This window comes from Lissotriton helveticus, chromosome 3_1 (assembly GCF_964261635.1).
Source record: "Lissotriton helveticus chromosome 3_1, aLisHel1.1, whole genome shotgun sequence".
Taxonomy (NCBI): domain Eukaryota; kingdom Metazoa; phylum Chordata; class Amphibia; order Caudata; family Salamandridae; genus Lissotriton; species Lissotriton helveticus.
The window spans coordinates 165,205,665-165,223,369 of NC_136061.1; the positions used below are offsets into that span (position 1 = coordinate 165,205,665).

General features: G+C 41.6%; 1 protein-coding gene across 1 annotated transcript in view; it reads right to left on the reverse strand.

Moving 5' to 3' along the window:
- Positions 1–15,330: 15,330 nt before the first annotated feature.
- LOC144822753 (eosinophil peroxidase-like) overlaps positions 15,331–17,705 on the reverse strand; it is a 65,423-nt gene continuing 63,048 nt past the window's right edge. The window contains exon 12 of the mRNA XM_078680612.1: positions 15,331–15,407. Coding sequence (XP_078536738.1) covers positions 15,331–15,407 — 77 coding nt within the window. The remainder of the gene's footprint in view (positions 15,408–17,705) is intronic.

The following is a 17,705-nucleotide window of genomic DNA, read 5'->3' on the forward strand; positions in this document are numbered from 1 at the left end:
GCGGTGTTAATGGATCTGGCACACAGGGATGTTTGTCAGGTTGTGTTTTCACTTTTGTCTGAACCATAACACACAGCCTGCGGTACCAGCCCTGAGTTTGGGGAGGGGTCACTTAGGGTGATGCAGTTTGTACTGCAGCACTTGGGGGACCCTCTTTAGTGCCACAGGCCCTAAATACCAGGAGTACCATTTACTATGGCCTTGTAGAGGGTGCTAAAGGTATTGCCAATTGGTGAACAATTGCACAGTTTGGGAAAAAGATATGACTCTGGGGACCTGGTTAGCAGGCACCCAATTCACTTCCAGTTGAAATCACATCATGGACCAGACAGAAAGTGTTGATGACCATGTAAAAAAAGAGTACTTTCCTAAATTACCCCCCAAACTAATGAGTATGAAACAAACCTTTCCCAAGAGATGCTTAATTTTCTAAGTGAAAGAACCTTGAAAGGCCATCTACAATGGCATGATCAGTCCCAGATTGGTGTTCCATTGTAAAGTCCATACCCTGTAGAGAAATGGACCATCTCAACAGTTTGTGGTTTTCATCTTTCATTTGCATTGGCCATCTGAGAGGCCTGTGGTTAGTTTGAACAAGGAAGTGAGAGCTAAACAAGTATGGCGTCAACGGCGTCAGGGACCAAACCACAGGAAATGCTTCCTTCTCAATGGTACTCCAACGCTGCTCCCTGGGGAGTAACCTCCTGCTAATGAAAGCAACAGGTTGGTCATGGCCATCATCATTGATCAGGGATAGGACTGCTTCTTTGAATTGCTTTGTATAATCTGGAGCTTTCAGAATAGGTGCTTAGCACATTGCTCAATTCTGGGGGTGGGCTGAGAGGAGCTTCGCGCGTAACCAAGATGGCCGCGTGAGCACAGGGCTCCCGAGACCCTCGTAACCTCCCGCATCTATCCTGTAAACTATCCTGATCACATTGACGAGTTATTGAAGAAGAGCCATAGCTGAGGCGGACACTGTTGTCCAAATTTGAATCGGACTTCAGGAGCCGGAATACTATCGATTTGAATATTGCGGCCTACCCCTCGGAGTTGCCCGGAGCTCGAGTTGGTGGGATGTCCGGGCAGTAATTGAACAACAGCGGCCTGAGGAGACACTGATTTGACTTTCACTTTCGTTTTCGAGGCCTCAGTCTGATCCTACTTGAGAGCTAGCCTACTACTAGCGGAAGCTGCTTGACTGCTAAGCGATCGTAGGTACTGCTCCGATTGTGTGTTCTGGGCCCAGACGGACCGTGCCCCCTGATCGCCACTGCCGGTTGGATTGCAGTTCCCGGTGTGGCCATTTTCTTTCGTTGCCCACTACTCTGGAGGGTCTTCCTGTCCATGATGGCGACTAAGCCTGATGGCAACAAGCAAAAATCCAAGATCACTCGGCGAGGTGGCTTCACCCAGGCGAACAATATGGATCGATATGCTCAAACTAAAGGATCCCCTGGTGGACCGAGTAGATCACTGGATGATACTAAGGAGGGCCTGGCTTCATCGACAGAATTGACCTTGCAGGACGTCATGGGTGCCATTGACGGGATGAAGGCTTCCATCGGCCAACAATTTGAGACTCTCGCCCACAAGCTGGACACCATAGCGATCAATGTTAATTTGATCCGTACGGATTTATCAAAAACCAACGAAAAGGTCAAATCGTTGGATTTGAAAACTTCCAGCCTCACGGGTGATGTGTCCGATTTGCAGACAGAGGTCCGCAATCTGAGGACCTCTAATGACTTTTTTGCCCGCCGGTTGGACGACTTTGAAAGCAGGGCTCGGCGTAACAACGTACGCATTATAGGGGTCCCGGAAAAATCAGAGGATCCGGCAGCTGATCTTTTTGTGGAAGATCTCATCACCAAGCATCTTGCTCCTAAGGGGTTGAGCAAGTTCTTTGCGGTTGAACGAGCCCATAGAATACCGGGTGGTAAACCGAAGGTGGGTGCCCCGCCGCGACCTCTCATCGCCAGAATCTTTCATTTCAGGGATAGAGACGCTATCCTGCAGGGTTCGCGGACGAATGGACCCACGAAATATGAAAATACCTCGAAGTTTCTACCCGGACTTTACACAGACTGTCCAAAAGCAAAGACTTGGGTTTCTGGGCATCAAGCGCCGACTGAGGGACATGGAACTGAAATACGCAATGCTTTTTCCAGCCAGGCTGCGTGTTGTTGACACCAGAGTTAGCAAACCTCACAAAATATACGAAATAACATTACGTATAGAGGGAGATAAGACTAGAAAAACAAGGGGACTATTTTGGGATAATCTCTCCAAGGGCTATGACATCCTTCTAGCTGAAAAAGACTGGCCACCAGAGTTTGTCAGGGAGTGCCCTCATGGCGAAGAAATAATTATGCCTGCCTTCTCAAATCACATCCCAATTCATAAAAAATACACACTTGCTAGAAAGTGGGCAGTAGCTCTAGCTCCTGCTTTATATAAAAATCACGGAGGATGGGATGAGGACTCTCCTCCTCACAAAATCCAGTTAAAATCACAACCTACTGCACAAAGGCAGTACCCAATTAAGCAAGAAGCTAAAAAACAGGTAAAAGAAATTCTAGATCAGCTAGAATACCAGGGGGTGATTGAAACTTGCACCTCATAAATGAACAACCCTTTGTTTCCGGTCTCCAAACCAGACAATTCATATTGTCTAGTTTTGGATTACCGACACCTTAACTCATGTTGCAAAACTTTTGCAGTGCAAAATTCGCATAGTGCTGCACTAATGAATAACATAGTGCGCAAAAAATACAAAACAACATTAGACATCTCTAATGGATTCTTTTGTCAAAACATAGCACCAGAGAGCAGATATTTGTCTGCATTCTCAATAAATGGCACTCAAAAGCAATTCTGTCGGTTAGCCCAGGGGTACAAGAACAGCCCGGGAGTATTCTCAGCGAGAGTAACAGAATTACTACAAATATATGACGACGAAGCATTATCGTATGTCGACGACATATACTTAACAGATGATGACTTGGAGACTCACTTGAAGAGAGTGAACACCATAATACTTGGGTTCGCAGCAGAGGGTTACAAATTCAACTTTAAAAAATCCAGAATTGCCCATCTGACAGTCCTATTCGTAGGATATGAATTATCAAGTGTAGCCTGGCTGACAATTTTCTAGAGAAATGTGCCGTACTCCAAGCACCTAGAACACTAAAAAACCTACAGTCAATTCTAGGCTTCCTAAATTTCGGAAGAACATACATTGCAAATTACGCAGAAAGGGCCAAACCCCTTTATGATCTAATAAAACCTGATTTTAAAAGAACCAATTGGACTCAAATACACACAGAAATTCTGAGATCCTTACAAACAGACATGCTAATTAAAACAAAATTAGAAACACGTGATAACACACGCAATCTTGTGATTCGAGTCATCCCAGGGAGATGTGGATTCACATACCTGACCTCTAATGAGGGAGAAAAGGTACCAATTGCATTCAAATCACACTTGTACACAGAAGCTGAACAGAAATTCAGCAACAAAGAAAAAATTGTTCATGCAGTTCAAACCGCAATAGCTAGAGAAAAAGATCAAGCGGACGGTAGACACATTACAGTCAGAACAGCTGAATCAGCCTTGGAGGCATTAACAACACCATGTAATTTACCAACAACGACATTGAATCCGGAATGGATACAATGGGTGAATTCAATCACAACGGACAAAGTATACTACTACTTTGATCCAAAACTAGAGGAACTAAAAAATCTAGAATATGAAAGAACATTCCCTCTGCCAATCGACATTCTGCCTTTACGACATTACGCCTGTGTAATCTATACAGACGGACATGCTCAACCCTCCGTTTGGGGAGAACAAGCATACAGCCCCACATGTGGGATTACAAAAGAAGTGTGGCGCGGAGGTAAACTAAGACCTCTATTAACAAAAACACACTCAGTAGAAACTAATTCAGAACAACAAACTGAAATATTAGCTTTGAAAATGGCGCTAGATAATGCGGAACGCGAATTCCCGACACTTATAGTGTCAGATTCATATTACTGCGTCAAATCATATAACAACGATTTGCAGACATGGATTCAAAACGGTTACAAAGATGACACAGATGCACCAATAAAGCAGAAAATGCTCTGGGAACAAATAGCTCTTTTACAAAAAGAACTACCAAAGACTCACGTGACACACTCACTGAGTCATCAGCGTGATGGCGTTCACGTTGCAGGGAATTCATTGGCTGACACAGCCACAGCGGTAGCAACTAAATCGGCTTCCGTAGATCGAAAAAAGCGTACAGTGAAGTACATTGACGGTGAAACAGTGCTGGCGGTGAAAACGTCATTAAAAGGCGACTGCTCAGCGCTACCGATCAACTATCCACTCAATTATACATACATAATCGATGCAAACTCCGTCCCTTTTGCTCGAATCCCTGGAGTGGGGGATAGAGTGATTCCAAACATGGACAGGAGAAACTTGTTAATCGCAGACGCACATATGGGCGAGGGTCTCAGACACCTCAAACTAAAAGATTCTCTGGAAGAATTACAATCAAGGTACTGGTGGCCAGGCATGAGCCTGCATCACACCATGTTTGTAAAAAACTGCCGACATTGCAACAGAAATCGCAGTGGGGAGAGAAACAGTGTACTACCTCGTCGTTTCACTCCAGAAATAATCAAGAGTAAAAAGCAAGGCTTGCGATTAACATATACAGGCTAGTTTCCACTTATAATGTAGATCACCAGCACTCGGCTGACGTCTGGACTGTTATACAAAGATTTGCGAGTCTAAATGGCATATACGCTAAGAGCATGCTACGTTTGACCATTGTTTTCACTCTAGCCCTCCAGCCTGATGGGAAACATGGCCAAATGAGCATAGCACAGCGGGAATCTTCTCACTTCCTTCCTGAGGGATACGGGATGGTGTAAAGAAAAAACCAAGGCATAAAGCAATCTATAGCGGAAAGGGTATTAGGTTCGGGAGCTGGGTGGGTCAAACATCTAATAAGTGTCCAACGTAGTCTAAATAACTTGCCAAGAAATTCTCTGAAGGGATTCAGTCCGTACGAATTATTATTTGGAACTAGGATGTTGATCTCTGATCTTGACAGTCAAACTTCAGTGGTGAAAGAAAAAAGCTTTGATATCAAAGTCCGTTTGGCTATTTTGCAGGACTTAAACAAAACAAGAAAAGACCTGAGCAACATAAAGTTGAAACAACAGCCAACAACCACTGAAGAACCACCACCTGTCCCAGCAAGACCTGTCTGGATTCCAAAAGTCGGGGATCTAGTCAGAGAAAAGATCGCGGTAAAGAAGGAAGTTGGGCCTTCTTACAGAAAAGCAGTTCCTGTCTTGTCTGTCAACGGGACAAGATCAGGTGTACTACCGCCACTTGCTGGTAAAAAGGAGAACCGAGTTGTATCCATCGACCTGGTAAAACCACAATCATGTGGCCGATAACAAATAGTAGGCCAAGTGGACTCCCAATAAGTAGCAGAACACCAAGGTTTGCTACCAGTACAGAGGTCCTAACTAAGAGGCTCATCACATTCGAAACGCCTACAGAAGAACAACAAGGACTATGCAACAATGCAATGGAACTTAGACCTCTGAAAACCCAAATAAAAACATTTAGCAGAGACACACCAATCTATAATGAAGTACCAACGAGAAAATGCAAGAAACAGTAATCCTGAAGCAATTGGAACAATTGACAGAACTGCATCCGGCTACTTCATAAACTTCGATGATTCCTCTGAAGGCTTCAGTGAATCAAAGACACAGCCATCATCAAAAACCTTTAAAGATAAAGCTAAAGAACTTTTGAAACAACTGAAAGAAACATATCTGATTTCTCCATGGATCGAATTTTGGGTGGGTTTTGGTGCATTTATCCTCATACTTTGGCTCATCATGATACTAACTTTGGGACGCTTCATTGAGGGAAAATATGCTAAAATGGACACAGCAAGTCAGAAAATCAACTTGATCCTCAAACCACACACATCTTCACACGTCGAGAAAAGAGAACTTTCTTCAGTCAACTTCACAGCCAATCCTATACCGGGTGGGGTAGCATGGGACAACACTGACTATGAAATTTATAGTCCGGTCGAAATCCTGAAATATCCACACCAAATTAAGATCTCATTGAGTGACTTTGTAAAACCAAGCTCATTTGCTGATGATTGGGACTTCGAAAGCATTAATAATATGATGTCTGACTTAGTAATGTCTGCTAAATTTACCAAACATGATTATTTGCAGGGTTCTACAAATTATGATAGTATGTACTGTTATAACCACTATGGTAACCATTTTTTACATAGATCTGCACAACCTAGAAATGTTTTAAATTATAATCAATGGGAACATTGTGCAACACCTCCAAAAGGGAGCTCAAGAACCGTTTACGACAAATATTCATACTTTTCAGGTTTTAACATAAGTAATGCTGAAACATTTTATTTCAAATTGTCAAATAAGACAGGGATGAAGACCATGATAACAAACACAAGATTGATATATTCAGACTCATTCTTTGAACAAATGAATACTTTTGGTTTTGATTATTGGGACAAAAATGTTGAATTGAAAAGTGTTTGGGGCACAAAAGAATGGCAAGTACAGGGTATAGAATCTTTGTTTAGAGCCTGCATGATCCCAGAACAAATGATATTTTTAAATGACACTGTTCAACAAACCACCTGTCTTGGCCTAGCCAAAATCAAAGATTTAAATAAACCGTCTATTCCAAAACCAACAATGAACAGCAATAGTTCCACAGAAGAAGAGATAGACGTAAATTATGTATTAAACCAAAACAGAACACATCCAGATTGGAAACAGTGGTTAATCTGGCCCACAGATACTAATAACTGTCAAGACAGATTCCTGAATAAAACACAGGGGTTCAAAATGACCAGGCCAGACCCTAGATATCCTCAAAGACAACACCCAGGGATAATAACCACCTACAGTGTGGGCAAATTATGCCTTCAATGGCTACAAACTTCCACACTGCCAGAAATTAAGCAACACCTAACTTTACTTACTGATGGTGCTGACTTGCGTGATTTCACTATGGGACGACGCAAACAGCGTCAAAAGCGTTTCATAGCAGCCTCTGTATATGCAGCATACAATGAGGCCTGGAAGGTTACTCAAATTGAAACAGCAGAGAGAATACGGGAAATTGACCGTATTAATTTGGAAAAATCACTTTCTGTAGTGGACAATGGGTTAATGACTCTGTCCTCCAGAATTTTTTCTTTGGACAGCATTGTGTCTTCAGCAATCGACATATTATCGCAAGACTTACTGTTATTACAACACGGTCAGTCACAATTGCGTTCTATTGTACAGCTTGGCTGGACGTTACAAAATCTGCGTTCAGGCTATGTGCCTTGGCGTTTAATCAACACAACATCACTATTCCATATCTTTAACCTTACTGATAGACAAATCAGTATGGCCCAAAAGGGAGCTGATTATACAATCCTGAGCATTGAGAAACTTGAGAGATTACCAGTGACAATGTCAGAACGACCTGTCAGTGAATGGATAATACATGGGATAATTAATATTCCAATATCAACCTTCAGGTTTCAATACTGCCAAAAATATATACAGGCTGGCATGTATGAAAAATTAGGAAAAGGGTACATAAAAACAACATGGAACCTGCCCTATTCACATGCATGTGTCAGTAATAAAGGACAGAAAGTGTTTCTTAGTGGCAATAATTGTGCAATGTCACTAAGCGGTACACTTCTGTGTAACGGAATTAGTTTGCATGGAGCCTGTGAAGGGAACTCAAATAACCTTTCATGTCACCAGCAAGGCGCACCTGCAACAGAGATTGAACCATTCTTTCAAAGACTCTATAATGGGAGTTACATTCTAATTGTAGATCGCAGATGTTGTAGTCTTATGCCCGGGACTCCTTATCTCGTAACTACGACTGCGAAGGTCAAGTGCTGTGGACACTCATTGTTCCCCAGCTCCTTTCCAGACAGGGAGACAAGGGCATGGCCCAACTTGAAAATTACTTCTATTCGAATAGATACTTTAAGCAGAATGAAAACAGTGCTTCTACAGACGCCGACAAGGCTCACGTCATCAAAAGAAACGTATGATCTCCAAGTCGCAAGGACGACTGCAGAGATACATTCATTGTTATCAACTAATTCCCCCATACATTTCGCAGAAATCCTGAATGAAATCTTAAATATATCTGATACCAGCGGTGTCTCAAAAGTATTTAAGACAGTATTTTCGATGGCATTAACACCATTCAAAGCCATACTGGGTATTTTTCCAGATTTCGTCCATTCGATTTTTGGCGGACTTCCCCTCATTTTAGGACTGATTGCAGGAATCCTATTCCTAGTCCTTATATTTTGTTATGGCAAACCATGTCACAGACAGAACACCTGCGACAAGGGAAGAAACAATCCTAGCCATTGGATACCGGGACCGGATATCAAAAATCCTGGGACTATCCCGGCTTAGAGACCTGAACATGACTTGGTTTCTATCATTTCGACCAATGTGGCAACGATGTGTTTTACCTGTATTAAGGTGCCTGCTATGCGGAGAAGAATGCGTGTTAGACACCTGTCTGACGCTACAATCGGATGCGCCAATGGATGCAGCAACATTGTTGAGTCCAATCAAGGCTCATGCTTTGTGCTGCCCTCAAAGGCTACCAATCCTGATGACGGCATTCATGGAAGCTTCACCACTACGATTAAGGGGTAGTGAAGTTCAAGATGAAAGCAGCATCGATCAGGTACGACCTTCTGTCAGCAATCCAAATCAGAATGTCAATGGAGACAATCATGCGCACGAATGCATGGTTACACCTATTTCCGAGTTAGTGGAACTCTCCCAGGAAGCTGTTGACAACTTTTTCGAAAGCCTAAATGATATGATGTTCTCACCAGAACAGAAATAGAGACTTTTGAACAAACTCGTACACGGCGTTCCCTGAATTTGGCCTTCAACTTTCATAATACAGTCACATGAACAATTTTCCCTCCAGTTCACGGACAGCAATTTTTTCAGCAGCCCCAAAATATTTTTGCATATTTTTCGGGACACTATCTTCTGCTTAAAGTAAGAACTATTCTTAAAGAACTAAGATTTCTAAACTTAGCTTATAGACTTTAGCTGCCCGCTGGCATGTTCATGAATATTTTATTCTGTGATGAAATGGTCTCGAACTTTTTTTCTGTATTAAGAGCCATTTCATGTGTAAATTCTCATATACCGAATAGCAATAATGTATACAAATGCGTGATTACTTTAGCATTATTCTACAGCTTGAGTGCATACAATACATATGACTGCAATTCTTCCGTATATTTGTAAATTTCAAAATGCATTTATGTATTTTGGGGTGGTAAGGTATACACACTACTCTATAGTATGTTGTACTATGTTTTACTATGCATAGATTAGTAAATATGACCATAGTTAGCGTGGAGTGGGTGTGATGTATTCCTATAGGTTCTGAATCGATCCCCCTGTTCCTGACCCTATTCTGGTTAGCAAACTAACAAGTTAACTAGCAGTCAGCCCATGTGGCAGCAAACCCCCATGATGCAGATACTGTTATCTGACGAAGCCACACTACGGCACAGGAACGTGTTATCTGATTAGGTCATAACGCTTGCGATCTAATTAGACAAGCGATATTCCTCCAGCCCCTGATAAGGCATACGGAGTTCTCATAACAAATCAAACCTATGACAGACCTGGGAAAAACCCTGCGGCCATTGTTTTGATTTCACCGAGAACTTCAGCAAAAGAATGTGCTAACGACCTGGTCGTATGACATCCTTATTGACGTATCTATGTCCATCCTTACGTCAATCTCGGCACCTTAAAGGTATAAATATTACCGATATTGCCCTATGCAAACACACGCGGTGGTGACGAGACGGAGCAGCCATACTTGCCGAAGCCCAGAGCAGAGCAGACCCCGCTGGCGCAGCCCCGCCTTCCTGACGCGCTGAGAGCAGCTGCTTTCTCCTGCCGAGAAATCCAGCACCGGCGTTTCCGGGTAGCCCTCGCAGGCAGCCTAGAATATCGAGACCAAAACGAGAGATACCATCACTCATTCATCCTAACTTCCAGGTACAGAACTGAATAACCCCTCACAGAGAATTCTTTAGTCAGTCACTTGGCAAAAACAAACTTAACTTAAACTGTAACTTTCTATTCCCGCCCACGTATTAGGCTTAGGTCAGGTACACGGGGTAGGCGTATTTAGAAACACCAGTTGAGTACGTTTAGTCAAATGTATATGTGTATGTAATATATTTTATTCATTTTAAACCTTCATATGGCTTAGAAACCATATCAGTGTTTTTACAGTATTATTTTATACTTCTGCTTTTAATGTATGCACTTTACTTAACTATAAGTATTGCAATAATATCGATCCATTTCTCTTGTACGAGAAAAGAGACTGATCAATAAATAACATCTTTTATTGAACACGCCCGTCTCTTCCTTTTGTCTACAATCTGATGAGACTAAGAATGCACGTACTGACTGAGTAAAATAAATTGCCTTTTGTTCACACGACTCTCGAGATACACTCTTGATTAGGGGAGAGCAAAGTTGTCATGTTCTATGGTTGTCAGAAACTAAATCCCTTCTTGTCTAATCAGGGAAGTTAATTCCTTCCTGAACATTCGAGAAAGTTTCTAGTGAACTCTGAGCTAGCTGGCAAACCCAAAACTTTAAGTCTAATATCGACAGTAGTAGACCTAGTTAACGTCTGGTCTAGGCCTATACTATTGAAGGTATTATTCCAATGCGCAGAGCCTATTGGGATAATAGGAACTAACCACTAGCTTGTGGAAAACGAAAGGATTTGAGAAATGGGATAGGATTGGGATCAGTAAGGTGAGTGACCTCTGGGTTAAAGGCAAGTTCAAAACTTTTGAGGAATTGCAAGTCGAGTTCCAATTTAGTAAGACAGAATATTTTCGATATGCCCAGGTCCATCATGCTTTGCGGTCGGTTTTTCCCGAGAGTGCAAGTATTCCGGAGTCCTCTCCGCTTGAGGTTAGAATACTAGACGGTCATGTGCCAGATAGCACTATCTCCTTAATATATAAAAAAAACTAATCAACGGTAGGACTGACGTGTTAGTGCTCCTCCCGGATGTATGGACACGAGACGGTCTTGAATTAGACGACGAGGACTGGCAATCCGCGATCTCTTCTCCTAAGGAGGTCGCGAATCCGGCCCATCTCCGGTTGGTGCAACTTAAAATTCTACACAGAGTCTATGTGACTGGTCCCCGCTTGATTAGAATGGGTTACTCAGAAGATGGTCTTTGTAAACGTGGTTGTGGGCTACTCTGGACTTTTTTGCATATAATCTGGGAGTGTCCCGTGGTCGCCGCCTTCTGGATTGGGGTCCACAATAGGATGGGAGAGACTACCGGTGTTGCTCTACCACCTGAGGCTAGACGTTGTCTCCTGAATGTCTGGGAACCAACTGATTATAATGTCTCACAGACGCAGTGGGCAACCCTGGGAAATATGGTCGCTAAGAGAGACATAGCACAGCTGTGGGGTTCCCAGAGGCCATCCACGGTCGAGGCTTGGATGGAAAACATGGATTGGTGCATGTTTAGGGAGAATGTGGCACGAGGGCGACCCAGGAAGTGGGGTAAGGTCTGGGGTCATTGGAACACTTACCGTGGGGATATTTGCACTCCTCCTCTTCTGGATGTCCATGAAGTTCAGCTTTCCCCCTGACCCACCATTCCCGTAATGTAGAATTAATAATTGCTCTGAAGCTTGTCTCTCCCCTGCGTCCGTTCCCTGATATAATTTATAAACTTTACTGTATGATTCTTTGCTCTTCCTTCCTCGTTCGGACTATATCCTATTGTATTGTAATGTTTTGCCTTGTATGTTCTTTACCTTCAATAAAAAGATTTACAAAAAAAAAATTCTGGGGTGGGGGCACAATGATCCCATTTCCCCTCACACACCTCCTATAGTACCCAGTCAAGCCAATCAATGAATGCCCCAACGTGAGTCTGGGTGGTTGGAGCTACCCAGTCCACAATTTTCTGTATTTTGGGTTATAAGGGTTGAACTTGACCTACACCTATAAGGTGACCCAAGTATACAACTGACCCTGCCCTAGCTGGCACTTGCTTGTCATGATAGTAATCCCTGCACTTCTCATAGCCTCAAGGACCTTACCAAGGTGGATAAGGTGGTCCTGCCAGGTGAAACTATAGACAGCAATATCATCATGATAAGCTGCACAAAAAGATTTTAGCCCATTAAGGACATTGTTCACCAACCTTTGGAAGGTAGCAGGAGCATTCTTTAGTCCAAAGAGCATAACGGTGAACTGAAAATGCCCATCTGGGGTCGAGGATGCCGATTTTTCTTTTGCTTCAGGGTTCAGACCAATCTGCCAGTAGCTTGACGTCAAATTAAAAGTAACGAGATACTGGCTGCCCCTAACATGTCAATTAATTTGTCAGCCCTAGGAATTGGATGGGCATCTGTCTTGGTTACTGCATTGAGTCCCCTATAGCCTGCACAAAACCTCAGCTTCTTTCTATCACCTAGGGTGTAATGTTGGGGACTAAAACAACTGGGCTGACCCAGGGGCTCTCAGATAGTTCCATGACCCAGCATCTTTATTACTTCAGCTGTGATCCTCTCTGACATGATCATACTGCCTGTAGATCTAATGTTTGACAGGTAGTCTGTCCCCAGTGTCCAAGTCATGTGTATACCACTTAGTCTGACCAGGGGTCAAAGAGAAGAGTTCAGCATACTGTTGGGAAGAGAGGGTGTCTGAAAAGACTATTCCTTCCACTGACCCATCTTTAGGATTGCTAGAGGGGATGCCAGGGAGGGGTTCACTCACTCCTTCCTGGTCCTTATCTGTGACCATCAGCATGGTCATCTCAGCCCTGTCATGGTAGGGTTTAAGGCAGTTTACATGGTTGAACCTTTAGGGGTTTCTGCAACTGCCAAGGACCACCAAATTGGTGACCTCCCCGTTTCTTTCCAGGATAGGGTAGGGCCCACTCCATTTGCTGTGGGCTGCACTATGCAGTCTGATAACAGGGTGTCAGCAAATGTTTTTTCACTAGAACATTAAATTAGGATAATGAGCAGGCAGTTTCTGAGAAGCTGGGAAGGATGGAAAAAGAAAAGAACTTTTGGGAATCATCAACATAAAGGCAATAAAGAGGTCTTCAATTTTTGTTTTGATCTTGTCACATTTGCTATGTGTTCAGAGACAGAGGTCAGAAGTCAGTTTACAATTACCTTTCCTTCTCTGGCTGCAGAGTTCCAGGATTTTGTAAAGTGAACTGTCTGACCTGCAGTAAGAAGTGTGAAATGAAAGGCTGTAGGGTATCTGTTTTTTCCTAACACACATTTAAATAGCTAATATGTCAACGGTATAAACGTATCAAAATATATTTCAGTAGTTGTGAAAGTCCATTTTTATACTTCTGTATGATGAAAAAAACATTTTAACTGAATGAAAAACAAATCAGCACACTTTACTTGGTGAGTGCAAATGATAAATACATTTTAGAAACCCAATTTTCATTGATTCTTGTTAATGTCTGAAAGGTAGTGTAATGGTTTTTGCCTATTTCTTGGAAATTTACTGTCTGTAAATAACAGTGCGCTACCACATCATGTTATAGAACTATATTTATTAATAGTGAGTGTTCAAACAGGAACTGAGAAACACTCCTGCCCCTGCCGTGATGGCTATGCTGTCAGTAAACGGAGAGGTAAGTCAGAGATCATGTGTACCCTATTTGTGGCCTAGATTCTTATTACACATGGAGCAAACATTTAGCCATATCAAACAAAATCGTTTTTTTTTTTTAGTACAGCAGAAATGCTGAACTCACATATTTGAAGGTGCACTCATGTGAGAATGAAGAAAAAGGCAACTCTGTAAAATAAGATATTTGCCAATGGTCACACAATTTGAGACCAGTTTGCAGGTGATCCAGCGCTGCTCTCAAACAACCCTCCAAACCATCACTGTATGTCCCAGGAGCTATCACACTTTACTCGTCGGTGGGGCCCATAACACCGCGAGTCACTCATTCACACAAATCACACCGCTCCTAAGATCAGTGAAAACTAGAGGACGAGCTGCTGGAATAGCGGAGTGCCCTATTTCATCTATTTAATCTAAATTCTATACATTTATATGGATGTATGACATTACAACGCATGCTTTTACCACGCATAGCGCTTTGGGGTGCTGGATAGTGAATAGTTTAATTTACTATTCCAACTCCAGTCCCTGTGGATAGTAGGGAAGGTGTTGGATAGTAAATTAAATCTATTCCCTATCCTAGAGCACCCCCCAGCGCAATGCGTTGTAATGGTTTGCGTTGTAAAAGTTGTGATGTAAAAGCATTGTGTGGTAAAAGTTGCGTTGTAAAGGATGTTTCCCCATTTATATACATATGCATTTTATTAGATCTTACCATGGTTTTACTTCTCGAGAAAAAACATTTAAGACACCCCACTGTTTGGTCAATGGCTCAGCTAGTAGAAGTTAGCTAATGGACAACAAGACCAGCTTAATTCTCCATTTATTTAATTTTTATTTTTTGCTTCAGATCTCCTAGCATGACCTCACTTATGTTTAATTCTTTATTCAAATTCAGGTAAGCATTTTATTAATCACCTTAAGTAAAGAGAAAAATAAATTCAAACAGTTTACATTAATTAGCAGAGTAGTTCAGAAGTAAAATAAGTCAAGACATATTACCCATCTTCTCAGTAATGGAAATCAGGATTAAGAACAGCAACGTTCTCAAAATCAGCCTCTCTATCTTTCTAGATGTTCACCACCCATCAGGACTCCGACCCCGTCAAAAGTTAAAGTCAGGAAAATTTCAAAGTGTTTGCACCAGGGAAAAATCTATCAGTCTGACAGCATGTCGTGGTGCTAAAAGTAATTTGAAGCAAGCTTTTTTCTCTCTTTCAAACAACCTCTTTTATACCCTTTTTCCCTAACTATCTAACTAAAATTGAAACTGTAGGGTCCACACTCATCTCTCATTGGACCATTCCAGGGGTGGATGAGGGTAACCTCTTCTACTCATTGTCCAATTTTTCGCAAAGTCATTTCCTTAAGCCTAATAAAGTTTTAGTTGTCTATTGTTGCAATTTTTCATTCTTGTCCTTTAGTTTGACACTTCGCTGTATTTTCCAAGGCTTACAACACTGTCATTCCGAATTGGCACCATTCTGCTCTTCAGGCCACGCTGACCTTAACATCAGCAAAGTGGTTCTAGACATAACTTAATCATACCAATAAATGAAACACTTTTCTTGTTTTTTACGGGATTCAATCCTGCAAATGAAGAGAAGATAAAGAACACACAAAAACAGCCAAATGCATGTACAATTTTTACAGTACCCAAAGTGATTTTTAACACAAATTAGTCTGAGGCAACTTAATTAGCAATTTATTTGCATTGTATAAATAGAAACAGTGAAGGCTGGGGGTTACTGCCAGGTGCAGTAAGAAAAAGGTGCAAAGGTAAGTGCTCATGTGAAAAGGGGAAAGGAATTCAGGAAAGTTTAAGAAGAAAATCCAATAGTTTGTAATAGGCTAACGTTCAATTCTCTTAGCGAAATAGAGGGCCTGCCCCTAAAGTTTTTTCACACATAATATATTGCAGGTGTCTGTCACAGTGTCACCGCATCTGTGCAGACGATCAATAGGAGGGGACAGCAAGGGGGGAGGGGGGGAGATCGTCGGCGTTTCAACCCTAGCGCAGTTGAGGGAGGATTAACACATCAAGTGCGCCAGGGTCGAAACGTCGACCACTTTGTTTTCTATATCATTTGATACCCAGGTCCTTTGACTTTCGCTGGGTTCGACCCCATTATTTCAATGGGACCTTGACATCAGCAGCACAGGCACAGGCCGCTCGCACATCTCTCGAGCACAGTCGCGCATGCGGAGAAAGACATTTTCTCGGAGTCTCGCAAAACCTCCATGTTTTACTTGCATGGGCCATAACGGGAACTATTGTAGAATCAAACACAATTAAACAATAGATTTCAAAGTAAAGCCCTCCTGTTTACCTCCCCCCATTCTAAGTTCACCCTGTTAGTGGTTACCTAGCTTTTAAGCAACACATAAGCATTGTTTTCTTACCATTCTCTGTCATTTCTGCCACAATAATACTTCTAATAAGCATCAAAGCATAGCTTTCTATTAGGTTAAAGCATTACCGCACTCTAATAGTAAGACAAATTCGCATAATTAGTTAGCAACACAAGCATATTAGTATCCCACGTGTATTTCTGTGTGTGCTTTCTATTCTATGTTGGTTAATTTCAAACCACACGATTACTACATATTACAGTTATGGGAAACGGACTTTGAGAGGGGTGTACAAATATTTTTGTTTTCACCCTCGCTCCATCAACTCCTCCACCCCAAAAAATTATAACATTTTCAAAAACATGTTTCAGGTTATTTTCTGTTAATATGATTCACACTTAGGTATCTTCTATTGTCTTTCTATCATGATACAGTCTCTCTTTAAACTCTTTCATCTCTATGTCCCCTATTTCACGTTCTCTTTCTTTGCTTTCTTCAACTTTCTTTTTTATAGACTTTCTAATGTTTCTTCTCTTTCTAAGTTTACAACCTAATCTTAAGACTAAGATTATTACTATCATTATTGTTATTGGAATTATTATTTTCCCTATTATTGATCTACCTATTTCATAAAACCATTTCTTAACAGCTAAAAAGCTCTTACCAAGTTTCTCAAGAACACAAACAAACTCCAGTGGTGCAACTTCTTTATGCAATTCTATAATAATTGTAATATACACCTTTCAATGTTTCGACTTTTGTCAGGAATATAGGTGCAACAGTGCTGTACCTTTAAAATTCCACAGACTCCTCCCTCTTTTGCCAAAATGATGTCAAGAGCAAGTCGATTTTGCATCACCATAGCTCTCATAGCAACCATTTCTGTATTTACCATTAGAAATCCTCCTGCAGTATCGGTTGATAAAAGGTCTACTATCGTTGACAACTACCGAATTTTGTTTGCATTAAAAGATATGCCCACTGCTGGTATCAATGTTCCAAAAACCACACCTATTATTTCTATTACACTTTCCCTTCTTCTACGGGTTAGGGGGCTTACGTATCTCATGAATTCCATTAGTTCCTCTATCTACATGGAACATTTTAGGAAAGACCAGACATATATAGCAGGATCTGTACCAGTGATCAGGCAATCTATAATAAGCTTTGTTACCACACAGAAAATAAACACCAGGAAAAACTGGATCATCACCTCCTTTAAATCTCAATCCCCTTTTATAATATAGGTATCCTCACATTGACTCGCTCCCACAAAATAATAATCATACACAGTGTTGTCTCTTCGAATACATAATTTCCCCAATTGTGGTGTATCTATACTTATGGCTACATGTGGTGTATCTATACTTATAGCTACATTCACATTATTTCCCTCAAGGTTGTCATCCTCAACTGTCCACATTGTAGAATTAGATTTCTTTGCATTTTCTTTTCTTGTGTATTGAATTCTTCTTTCCTCTACCATATCCAAAAAGGCTTTTTCTTCATTTCTCATTTTACAAGTCAAATTATGTT